This window comes from Rousettus aegyptiacus, unplaced genomic scaffold (assembly GCF_014176215.1).
Source record: "Rousettus aegyptiacus isolate mRouAeg1 unplaced genomic scaffold, mRouAeg1.p scaffold_m13_p_9, whole genome shotgun sequence".
Taxonomy (NCBI): domain Eukaryota; kingdom Metazoa; phylum Chordata; class Mammalia; order Chiroptera; family Pteropodidae; genus Rousettus; species Rousettus aegyptiacus.
The window spans coordinates 8,915,687-8,929,014 of record NW_023416312.1 but is presented as its reverse complement, the minus strand read 5'-3'; the positions used below and the strand labels follow the sequence as shown (position 1 = coordinate 8,929,014).

The 13,328-nt window shown below is 36.5% G+C and overlaps 1 protein-coding gene across 6 annotated transcripts in view; it reads right to left on the bottom strand.

The window, feature by feature from the left end:
* Positions 1–13,328, bottom strand: part of CNKSR2 (connector enhancer of kinase suppressor of Ras 2) — a 270,600-nt gene that overhangs the window by 2,440 nt on the left and 254,832 nt on the right. For 4 of the 6 annotated variants that reach the window (XM_036226440.1, XM_036226442.1, XM_036226439.1 and 1 more), the window contains one exon: positions 1,948–2,144. In XM_036226440.1, the coding sequence (XP_036082333.1) occupies positions 1,948–2,144 (197 nt within the window). Of the gene's footprint in view, positions 1–1,947; positions 2,145–8,111; positions 9,445–13,328 lie in introns of those variants that run through there. The other 2 variants (XM_036226443.1, XM_036226444.1) reach the window with 2 other exon arrangements.

Sequence of the window (13,328 nt, the reverse complement as noted above, 5' to 3'; positions counted from 1 at the left end):
GTGCGAACATTATGGCTGCCTTCCTGTAGCACTGGGAGCCTGCAATGCAAAATGGCCCTCCTTTTCACACTGGAGGTCAACTCTCAGTTGAAGACCAATTTTCACTATGGGATAACTCACCACAGCACACCTATCACCTGTGGGACAAGTTAGTCTCCCAGGTGGGAGGTGGGATGAAGGAGGAAAGGGAAAGACAGTCTGAGAAACTCAGATCTGTCTTTTGAGTCCAAGGAAGGGGTGGGGAAGTCTAGGGAATGTTCTGCAGGAAGTGAGAAGGCACATTTCTGGGATAGCCAGACTTGGGAGGGAAAGACACCAATGTGCCTAAGCAGTCGCTCTGGTCTTTGGGGCCAGACAGAGACTGGGACCAAGGATGTTGTGAGTTGCCTTGTGCTTGGTGAGGGGCCTGTTACAATTCCAGGAGCTACACACACCCAGGGTTGCTTGGGTAGCTGTCCTTACCTAATGGGAGACTTCCATTTCCTAATAATTTCTCACACTAAAAAGTATAGGGCTCTATAGTTCATTTTATCAATGAAGGGCATTTCTTTACAGTAACTTTTCATCATTTTTATTTGCCCCAGAGAATAGAGCACAGTGTCATATTCTTGATGACTCATCAGTACTCTCTGAACTGAAATATATTCTTTGCTAGTAGAAGAAAACGCTTTTGGGGACTCTATAGAGCATAAAAGACAGGGGCAAGTTGCTGAGAGAGAAGGGGACAGGAGCAGGTCTTTAAAATATGTGAGCCTGACCTGCTTCAAATGCCTGCCTTCTGTCACAACCAAGTAGTTTGGACTGGAATGGGGAAGGGGGGTGAGGGATGAGGGTCTACCAGGTGGGAGGGTAAGGATGTCTTTGGAGTAGGATTAGTCGCCAGAATTATTCTTATGAATATTATAGCTCTTTTAAAAATTCTGGTTTTAGTTACCAAAAGGCCTTTAGGTTGTCCCACGGATTTGCAATAGCTTTTGCATGAATACCAATAGAAAGCTAATTGACTCTGAAAATTTAACTGAGTGCTAGAGGAAATTTTTTCAAATAATGCATTTTCTATGTTGTTTATCTCTTTGGTACCCATTTATGTTTGAAAATCACAAAACCTCAGCAACATACTATGAATCTGAAATATTTCTTGAAGGAGTCCTTTGACCTTTTATTTCTTGAAATTACTGGATCACGTATTCTACATGATAGTTCTTTTTTGTTTTTGATTTTTCAAGGGTACAGGGTCTGCTTAGGGAGAGTCTGTGCGGCAGCACCCCCTAACCACATACACACAGTGAGGAAGCTCACTTTTCTGCCTCTTTCGATGTCCTGCTTCTCTGCTCCCCTCTCCTCATCTCCTCCTCCCCAATTTGGGGGTGGCATAATAAGAAGACCTGAGACAATGCAAGCACTTACAGAAATGCATAATAGGAAAGCAACTTATGAATTGGGAACTTACAGTACAAACGGAACAATTATAAAATTTCTACATGGAACATGAATCACTGGTTTCATTCCAAATGAGCTGCAGGAAACAGACACAAAATATCGCAAACCCTTTTAGCACCCACTATTGCATTCTGCATGTATGCTGTGTTCTTTTAATAACTATATTAATTACACTACATGACACATTTATCTTAGGAAATTGAAAGACTGAAGAATAACACCAGCCTTGAGTTTTCAGGAAAAATAATTAATAACATCCTGTTTTCTACTAGAGCTAAGTCACCTAACATTCAGTCAGTGCTTTGAGATGTTAATGGAAAGTTAAGATTATTGTATCTTTACCAATACACTTATTATGCTATAGGAACAGCTCAGCTTCAGGACTTTCCTGTTTACCTGTCTCCCCACTCCCATTGTGTATTTCTTCACCTAGAGTATCTGGTAATCAGCTTTGAGTTTAGGAATGAATCTCTTGAAAGGAATCTCTCCTTCCATTTCCTATCTTACCTTTAAAGTGCTTTTGAGAATTCTCAGCCTGTGTAGCTTTTCATTCATCACAGGATCATTGCATCTCTTTATAAATGATAGCTTGTATTCCATCTTGGTTGAAATGCGATGTTCTCCCAGTGGTGACAGACTGGCTTGCTCCAATGCCCTGTATAAATCTTGCAATGAATCTCCTAACTTTTCTTCCCTACTTTCACCTGCAATGTCCAAAAAAAGAGAGAAATGAATCCAATGTAATAAACAGTTATTTGACACTCCAAAAATCTAGTAAAAAAATCAAAACCATCTGAAAAACAGAATAATGAATGATTGGGAAAACACTCTATTATATTAAAAAAAAAGAAACAACCCCACAGCTGCTAGTTATACTGGATAAGTTAGCTATAGGCAGCCAATTGTTTTAGAATGATCAAATAATAGGATGCTTTGATTAACAAAATATTCTCTTAATAGCAAATCACCAGAAATATCTTGAGTCCATTAAGTTCAAAGAATTAGAGTACAAAAGGTACACAACACAGAAACAATCCTGCACATAATTTATTATTTTAAAACATTAATGAATATCCCTTATCATTATACTGATAAGCATAGAAGTGCCGATTCATAGAGCTCTCCTGGTTTAGCAGTGAACTGATTTTTACATTTTTCCAGACTTCATAAGATGCAGTGGCATTCATTGGAGTCTATTTGATTACAAAAATCTTCTAATAATGTGCCATCGAGGATTACTAAGTTTCATGTGACTGCCATAACAATGCCTGCCACATTGTGAATATAGTAGATGATCATAAATTATCAATAATGCTTTAAGTGAAATATGGGAATATATTTGTATGCAAATGTAAGGGAAAATCTGGCACATACTAAGACAAGCTACTTAGCATTTGTAAGACCCAGGAAGAAAATAGCCCAATTAAATTTTTTGGGGGGGGAGGTGGGAACCTTAGAGACTGGTTCAGAAAAGGATCTTAGATCTACATGAACAAATCAAACTCCCATCTTGTTCTTTAATTGCCTGAATACTGATGTCATATCATTCCCAACACTGATAAACAGAGATGAACTTGGAGTGTTCTTGGATAGGTAGATAGGATTAGGGCTATATCACATTTTCTTTAATAGAGAGCCAAAGAATCCTATTCGATACTAATTGTACTGGCCCAAGGAATAAATATGGAATGTTGTTCATTCTACCAAGGACCATGTGAATATTTTAGGAATTCTGACATAGTTAAAAAAAGACTCTCTAATTGGTAATAAGAGTAGTTAACATTTATATGTGCAAAGCAGTAGTGAAAAGCTTAACATTTAATCTCATTTAATACTTACAACAATACTAAGAGTAGAGCTATTATATTTTCATTTTATAGCAGGGAGGTACCTTGCTCAAGGTCACACTTAGTAAGTGGTGGAGCTAGAATTCCAACTGGGCAGTCTAATTCCAGAATCAACAATTTTCACAAGAATTCAATACTGCCAATTTTGCCAGTAATCATTTGAGCTGTGTATTTAACAGCAGGTATTAATTAATTTGTGAGACTCCTTTAAAATGCAGCACTCTTAATTTTTTTAGAGAACCTACAACTGCCCCCAAAGCCCACAAACACAGTATCTTAACTTAAAGGGATCATCTTTAGGATTAAAAAGTAGCTTCATTTAAGTTTCACATTCAATTTTGGCTCTGCTGCCGAGGTTAGCAATTATTGGTATGTATGATTATTGAGTTCTTCCATTAGAAAGTTCCTTGTTATCAGCACATGCTATTCCTTATTCCTCTATAATGACTTTAACTTCCTAATCATATATCTGTGTTTCAACTATAATCTAAAAATACAGAATTCCCTTTAAATAACAGCTTTTAAATTCTCCATTGGCTCATCCTTGAATGTTTGCAACACCCAGAGGATTTTGAGGGATGGGTGGATGGAGGACTGTAAAAAGGAGGAACTGCTTTGCGGGTTAAGAGCAAGATTGAAACGAGGTAGGAAATTTTAATCAAGAATCGTTTGGAACCAGGAAGGCACAAAATCACAAGGTCATTCAGAGTAACTAAATGGAGTTGTAAAAACAAGGATACATTTGAACAGTATAATTCCACTTCATAAAATCATAGGCCAGGAAAGGACTCTGAGGAATTACTTAGTAGTTATCATTCTTTTTTGCCTCAAGGCAAAACTGCATCTAAAGCTAGATGTAATTTCATAAAGCAGAGAGTTGGGGAGAAATGGGAGGCCTAACAGATGTGAATTATAGTAGTTTAAGTATCAGGTGGCCTAATGTATTATTAATTTTTCAGTTCTTGAAAGAAGGTGAAGGAAAAAAGGGATTCAGATTATAGTTTTAATATTTAAGAGAGGCAGAAGTATTTTTACACAGTAGATTTTTGTTTTAGGAATAATTTTCTTCCATATTGTCTAAAACTGTAGGGTGTATATATTTTGTTTAAAAAACATTCTTACCCAGTTTTCTTTCTCGTCATTTCTTAAAGTTTGTGAAATACTGGGCTAGATGTTTTTTTTTAATAAAATTTCAATGTAGTTTTACTTTAAGAAGGATAAGTAAAGATTTAATAACATAAAAGTGACAAAGCATAGCTATTAAATAAATAAAAACTGAAAGAGTTTTTTTCCCCCTCTTCCTGCTGTTAAGGGGGAATAAAAGCATTCAACCAAAGGACAACATAATTCTACGAAGAATCTTGGTTGACAGCTGTAAGAATAATTGAGTATAGATTTATCTCAGGGCAGCACATTTGAACAAGGAATCACAATGAGACAGAACACAAAAACATTTCCTAGTAATGGAATAGTGTGGCTCCTATTAGAGAGAAGTAAGACCCCTCCCCCCACCCTTACACATCTTACACATGTGCAACATCACAAGACACAGTAGTGGGATGAGGAAGGATGAGGGATTGAGATGCCAGGCTACCACAAAATGCCACCAATTACTAAACATTTTAAGACTAGACAAAGAGTCTTTTTATTTTCAAAGGAGAGGGGTTAGGGGCAGAGTCACATTATAAGTCTGATTCACTGTGCTCAACAGTCAAAACAACACAGAACTCAACATTCAAGACAAAAACAGACCTTTATTTTCTTTTATAATTTTCAATTGGTTTCCTTGATTTTTTTTTCCTCAGATGAATACCAATTATGTCAATTGGGGCTACTGTTGCAACTGAAAATATGAAAGCACCTTTATTGTCTTCTCTTTTTGCCCTCTTCTTCTTCGTCTCCTTCTCACTTCTCTTCTGGTTTCTCTGTTTTTAAACCCTTGCTTTTCTTCTTCTAGAAGAGGCTTGCTTTGGAAGAGGAGGCAAGCACTTGGTGAGGTCTGCTTCCTGAATGACTTTCTTTCAAGGTGCCAGTTCAGCCATTGCAGCACTGGCAGAATATCAGCTCTTTTGCAATTTGAATGAATATTTTCTGAAAGTTGGCAAATGTAGAAGACCATATGCAAACCACAGGGCATATATAGGAACCTTCAGCGATTCCGGATAAGAAACTGTATTGCTGCTACAGTGAAATTTTAATTTGTACCTAATTTATTCAGGAATTCTGGGCCTATGCAAGAATAAATTTTCTCTGAAATTATATTTATATTTACAACATGTAAATTAGTCCCGTGTCAGATGACAAAATTTTCTATTTCCATTTTATTAAAGAAAAGAGAATACATAAAGTTCTCTTTCCTATATAAAATTCCATTGACTGATAAGAGTCGAGGATCATGAAGAAGCTATCAATGAATTAATTTTTATCTGTGCCAAGGGAGGGTCATTGCTGGCTGTGTCATATGTGACAGGGGCGAAAGATCATCTCTATTGTCTCCTTAATGGTCTAGCTACACTGTAAAATATTGTGACTCTAGGAATGTGGTGAGTGGCACAGCACTTCATTGTTTAGTTCTTTCAGGTTGCATATGACCTCCATGTAGTAATAAAGAAAAGCTCAAAGAAAAAATTAGCTAATGTAAAATAGTAGTTTGTTGGACTTTCTTGCAAATGGATTATTAGCAGGTAATAATGCATGTATTAAACACTTAAAAGTCTTTGGTTGATGTATTTCCTTACATTCATGCTCAGTGGTTTCCAAACTTTTTGATTGCACATCCTAATCAGTTAAAACACTTCTGTCGTTGATGATATATATACATGTTTTACTCTATTATTAATAGATATGCATGTTATAAAACACAGAAAAGAAATTTGAAAGGATGAGCTATAAAACCTGAGGAGAAATTCTAATGTTTTTTTCTTCCTGTGCCTCAATGGCCCCATGTGGACCCTCCTTCAGTGACCTAGTCTGTAACTTTCTCTGGACAGAAAACACTCGTTTTCCTTTGCCATTTCCCACTCTTCTACCTGCCATGGTGCTTCATGCACCCAATGCTTAAACCGAGTGGTGATGGTTTTCTCTACTTTATACACATAGTAATCCAATGAGGGCTCCCTATCAGGTGACTGTGCAATTTTATGACAGTCTACAGTGCAAATTTTATCCATGTTCCTTTGGTGAACATTAAGGAGAGCAGAACACAAACTTGGGGACTCAAAATTTCATTCTAGTGTCCTGTCTGTTTTCCTGTGACCGTGATGACAATGTTGAAGGAGAGTAAAAAAGTGAATACAAAACAAATATATCAACTGGGCTCTGGATGAACTAAGCCAACAGGGATAATCAGTTCTGGTACATGTTTTGGAAGGGAACTGTGCTCTTTTAAAATTGGACAATGATGTCTTCCTGGAAACAGTTGTTCCTTCCACAACCCAGCTGGGTAATGAGCACAGAGAGCTGGGGAAGGCTAAGTCACAAGTGGGAGAGAAGGCTGGACATAGTAGCATTAGTCACCAGTTAAATGTGAGAAGCATTCGTTCTTGTACAGCCACAGAGTGCCCTAAGGCTTCCAGGCTAATGGTATCACGTATGTGGAGCACTATTCCTGTCATGAAGAGCAACTAAACATTTGCATTGAGACAACCGGAATATTTTCCGTGACTGCTAATTAACTACTGCACCACGACAAACAACTTATTTATATGTAAGATGACAAACTTTTAATGGGTTCAATGTAGATGGGTTTAATGTTTGTAGATTTTATGCTAAAGATGACTATGTATTCAGTAGTTTACACTGTAATGTGAACTGCTTTATAATTAAATATTAACTCTTAATTCATGCTTTTACAAAAGTCAACTAGCTATGCCTAGCATTGTAAATCTGGGGATAGGGCAGCTTATTATATTGGGAAAAAAGCATAAGATTTTAAAAGCTGGCTTTTACTAGTTGCTCTGTAATCAACTACCCTTTTCATATTTAAAACTAATTTGCATATTTTCTCTTAGGCAAAATAACAGTAACTTCTCTGATGAAAAAAAATTATTTTAGTGAGAAAAAAACCTTCTTTTGAAAGGACAGCTTGAGTGAATCTACCAGGATTGGTGAGTGTATTTTAAAGAACATGTGAAGCCCATCTGTGTATGAATGACCTTGTGCTTCACCAAAATCAAGTACAGTCCTTACTAATGTTTGTCAATCCCTTCTGCGTGACAATAAGGCTTACTTCCATAAATATGTGACTAAAGAGACAGAGCTGAAGTTTATTCTGTACTTCACCCTCTAAGCATGTCATTTCTGCCAAATTATGTGGTTTAATGCCACAAACATATGACAGTGGTTGAATTTTCAAGGTACTACAGTAGTTTTTATGAAAAACAGTTCAAATGGTAAAATCTTGGTGTCCTTGGCATTGGTTTATTGACCCAAAGGCAAGGTTCTTTGAAGGACAACCACAAACATAAATGACAGATTCTAGATTTACCTGCAAAATTTAGAAAATTTAACTAATAGAGACATGGAAGTCAAGATACCAGGCTCTTAGGCAGAAATTCATAAAGAGGATAGTTTAAAATCAAAGCTGAGAGAAGAGTATGTTTAAAAATTAATGTGGAGTCACCATATTCCTTAATGAGAAAAAACTAAAATTCTTCATATCATAAAATTTTACTATAACTTAAAACAGGGAGAATGACCCAAGATAATTCCACTAATATTAAATACCAACAAAATGCTTTTTGATGGATTTCTACATATCAGAACCATCATTTTTATATATACTTTAAAAAACACATTAAAATGGTTAGAGCACAGAGGCAATAGTAAGGCAGAGCAATGTGATTTTATTCACAACACAAATTCCATTTGTGGGAAAGAAGCATAGATTACTTCTCTTTAGAAAGATATTTACTATCAAGCATTCTTAGCAAATTATTTAGCTATCTAAAAAGATCTGATACCAATTGGTCATATTTTTATTTTTAAGTAATTTATATTTTTACAGGTATTCACATTATGCAATACCACACACACTGTGGCGACAGGAAGAAAGAAAACATTTCCAAATACAATGTTAAATTATCTGTTCATTGCACAGTATGAAATATCCATTAATTAGCATTGAAATTATTACAGAGTATCTTATCCAACTAAATAAAGGAAATTTCACATCCACTACAGAAGAAAAATAAGCAATATTGAGCCATAAGGGACCCAGTTACATAGTATTAAATAATATCTGAAGCTAGTTTGAAAGACATCCAGACAAAATACTTTTTCAAAAGTGAAAACCACAGCCTCTAGAATAGGAAAATTTTACAGAAAAGAATAGCTCATGCCTGTCCTATGAGGCAACACCATTTGTATACAAGTGCCAAGAAATAAGGAAAAAGTTAGGATGTTAGCTGAGGAATCTAATAAAGCCTGGCATGAGGAATTGTCTTCATTAATGTCACCAAAAGCAGTCTCTGTGTTGCACCTGAATACACTTTATAATAGAATGAACATAGTAAGTTTCAGAGCAGGTTGTGTATACCTTGCCTTAATAGATTACACTTAATTTAGTACAATACAGCACGTCAAGTTTTAAAAATGCAAAACACACTTAATACACAGAATTTGCTTCCTCTGCTTTGCCTTAAAGAGGCCACCAAAGAGTCCATTAAACAGAGTTTTCTAGTTATTGGAGCTGATCCCTCTCCTTTCCTGGTGTCAGAAGAACACAACTGAGGTGTCACCACACAAAGCCCTCCCCAGTCAATACCCTTCCCCTTCTGTTCTCCCACAAAAACGGCAGTTTTCTGTCACTGTGCTCCATCTTGTTTGGCTTTGATCTTATGCTAGTCCCAGTGTAGAAAGCTCGCATTCTTCTTAAAAGTGGCCTGCCCCTCTTAATATCCCTTTAGGGAGGCCTCCAATCCAAAACACTTGATGATCTAAGCTTTTTAAATGTCTGTTTTCTGTTATAAACAGCAAGGACGAGGCCATTTTAGTTGCTTGCAAGAGGTTGATGTTGAGTCTGCGCCGTGCCGACTCTCTCCGATCTAAATTCTCTAAACATTAGCTTATCAATCTGTGAGTCCAATGGGTTGAGTGCCAACAGAAGTGGATCCGATTTGGCATGGAGAGGTTCTACCAACTCTCGCAGTGTATTAGCCTAATATGATAAAGCAGTGATACAATATGATGAAAGACCTGCGAGTGCCATTATTTCCAAAGCATATTAGTATTTGTATTAGAAATACCATCATGCAAAACCCATAAAGAGAAAAGAGAACAATATGGCTAGAATTGCATATGGTTTCAATACCATAATGTCTTTCTGTTGGCATGCAAGTCTATTTGGTCGTAAATGGGACACTTTTTGTTTAAACTTGGTTATTTGGAAATGCCAATCTTATGTATACAAAATAATACACAGCGCAGATACATCTTTTCCCACCTCTAGACTTGTATACGCACATCTATAATTTTAATCAGAAGAGTTTGTCAAAAGTACTCTCCATACATATGTAAAATGATCAGTCTTTCAAGAAAATTAAACTATTTCTATATAAGATTTTTCCTCAAATTCATCCGATGAAGAAGTATGAAGAAAAGTTTTCTGGTCTATCATCTATCTAAGTACCCTGATATATATATGCTGCCACATGCTAATTGTAAGATAGACGAGCCCAGCTAGCGTGGCTCCCATGAGGAGGCCAAACGCTGACCAATACAAAGTGAAGAGAAATGAAAAGCTCTAAGAGGATAAATGTGATGAAAGGGTCACTTTACACCTGAACATAAGCCACATGCCAAGGAATTAAGAAACTAGAAGAGACTAAAGTTTCTGAATGATCTGAGAAACTAAGAACAATTGGGATAAAATAAACTGTAGCCTCTTTTAGTTCATTTTATTTTGGATTTTGAGGAATCCAAATATTGTCACCAGGTATGAAACAGCAATTTTCTTTCTAGCCTCAGGTAGATTTTTATCTACAACACCCCATAGCAGCTTTTGAGTTATATCAAGAAGGAACAAGTGGAAAAAGGAACAGAGAAAGCAAGTTGTTCATTACTACTTCCCTTAAAAAATGGGAAGGGCATGAGTAGCCTATAGCACTATATCTAGGAAACAGGATGCAGTGTAGTTCAGAAATCAGCAGGACTAATTTTTGTTTACTGTATCATTCTGTTCATTTGTAGAAAAGAAGCTGGAAACTAAGTGATCTTCATATATAAGTCAAATGAAACAAAAGACAACACCTCATTTTTTAGAAAATAATACTGGAATGCTAGCTCTGACTTCTACCACTTTGTTTCATGAGGTCATGGAATTTCAAACAGCAAAATCAGAGACAATCTGACCTTGGGCACAAGGTCATTTCTAAGTTTAAATTGTTCCTAATTTATCTATGCAATTCAAACACTTCTTAAGTCACTGCTTTGAACACATACCTCTCCTTTCCCCTCAGGAAAAAAAAATGTTACATGAGTAGTTTAATTTCTAGTGCACTTAGCCCATACTAAATCTGAACCAGGGCCCTGGTCATCAATTCCTGTTTAGGTACGTTCAGGGCATCTTTTCTGTAGGATTGCTGAATTCTACTCCAAGAGACTGGAAACACCTCCTTAGTTGAACAGCTTAGCTTGCAAGAGTACAGGATGGTGGGGGAGGATCGATATTTCAAAATGACTACAGTTTGTTCCCAAACTAGATATATGAGCATAAGAGAAGATAACTCCCTAGGGCAAGTTGTCTCTTCAACTAGTAGTCAGGACCACTGGCCATATCTTAGGGGTGGAGGTCTGCTTATTAAACACAGATTTCTATGCCCTACCCCTAATCTACTGAACCTGAATTTCTGGGTATGGAACTCAGGAATCTGCATTTTCAGCAAGCAACTTGGGTGATTCTTATGTCTGCTGCAGTTTGAGATCTCCTGCTTCAGGCCGGTCACAGTGGGATGGGCTACACCATGGGTTGGGCTGGTTGGAGTGATGCCAATTTTTGTATTACATATATAAGTAGTTTGTAAGTCAGAAGCCCTGTAGCTGGGTACATTGCATAGCATTTTATTTTTAGTCCCATCATCAGTATAACATTATATTACATAGCTCAGATAATTTCAAGGTTTTTGCCAAAAAATCTAATGGAAATATCTTGGTCTACTGAGAATGCAGCAAAATGAAAGAGGCCTTGGTAAACAGCTCAAATGAATTCTTTAAAGACATACTTTTATGTAGTGTTAAATAGTTCCTCTTTATTTGTGAAGTAAGCAGAACCACTATAACAATACTTCCAGACTCAAACCCATTGAATCAATCGCATGTCTTGGGCTGTGCATTCTGAATCTCAAAATATGAGCAGCACCGGCAGGCCTGGAGGGTTGGACATTATGGACAAGTGTATGGCTGATCTACATAAACTCTAAAACACTGAAACAAACCTACTTCATAATGACACCAATCCACGAAAGCCTAACATTGTCTTCTGTCTTTAACTTTTTGCAAGTCCCTTTCTGACTCTCAACACTCCTTTTCTCTACTTCTGTGTTTTTGTTGGGCTTTCTTGCTCTAACAACTTCATTTATTCCCACTTGAATAGTTAAAATATTCAAACCAGTTAAAATAATGTATTATAGTGAAGACTGATTTTATTCCTGCTTTTAAAAGGACAAATGGAAATTGCATATTCCTTAAAAAAAAAGAGAAACCACCAAATTATATGGCTCTTGTTTTGTTTTCCTTTGGCAAATATCCCAACTATAAAAATAGTCCCTACTTCCTGCTATTAAAATAAGCCTTGCTATTTACCAAGCTTTTAAGCAATTATATTTCAAAACAACAGCAACGTATGTATGCTACCCCAAGACAATCAGTAATGTTTTTGCTTGGCATATTACTTAACAAATATTTATTGAGCTTCCACTCATCACTGAAACCTCCAATTGTGAGGCCACCAGCCCAGCTGGATAAGAAGAAACAGTTTCCCAGTTACTAGACTCCTGGAGATCTGAACAGTGAACTCAGATGCAATGCCATGTTGGTATAAGGATGATTTATTCTAGTATGGATCTGCTTCCTATACAACAAGCTCTTCATAGATTGAATCTATGTAGGATACAATGAGTAGGATATTTCTTCCCCTTTTCATTTTATGAATTTAAAAATGTCCCTACTGAGGATCACTCAAATAATAAGCAGAAATAGAAATTCTAGAAACATAAATTTTAGAAATGTAATAAGGCTTCTAATACTGTACCTGCTAGGAATAGCTGATGATCCTAAATGAAATGCCTGAGGATTAGATTACAAGGTAAGGATGGAGGCATAAACATTTGCAAGAGAATGATTGAGACTGAATACAAAATAGGTGGAAAAAAAACTTTTCCTTAATGAATGAAAGAGAAGAAAATATGTGAAAATGGAAATAAGTGCTTAAGCTTGAGTAGTACTTTCAAAGATTCCTACTTCTGTCTGAGTTCTAAGGGGAAATTCAGTTCCATTTATTCCCTTCCATTATCCGTGAGCTTGAGGGCAAAATTAAGGGCAAAGCCATTGCCTACTGGTCTTATGCTGCCTGCAGATAACAAAGGTCACTAATAGCAGACATCCAAGCCTATCCAAAGTAACACTTATGGAGTTCTTGGGAGAATAGTATTTAATATCATTATCCGAAGCCGTCCCCCAACCCCCGCCACCACTTCTTCTAAATACATGTGTTCAGATAAAATTTTTTCTTTTTGGAAAACAGGAATATCTAATACCATGAATGTTCATCAGTGATAATTACTTTTCCCAGTGTAAGTATTGGAAAAAGTCACGGCTACCTCCATTCAGAATGTTAGGACCAAGAGAGAGAAAGAGACTTGTTAATTGTGGCTTGAGTAGGTCCAAGAGAGAGAAAGACTTGTTAATTGTGGCTTGAGTAGCATCTGTCTGAATTCTGAGGGCCTGTTTTCAGGAAAAGGTTGAGTTAAAAAAGACAGGATATCAGATTTTTAAAAAATCTGTTTGCTTTGTTTTAAATTTAATACCATAGAGGAAAGGAACTGA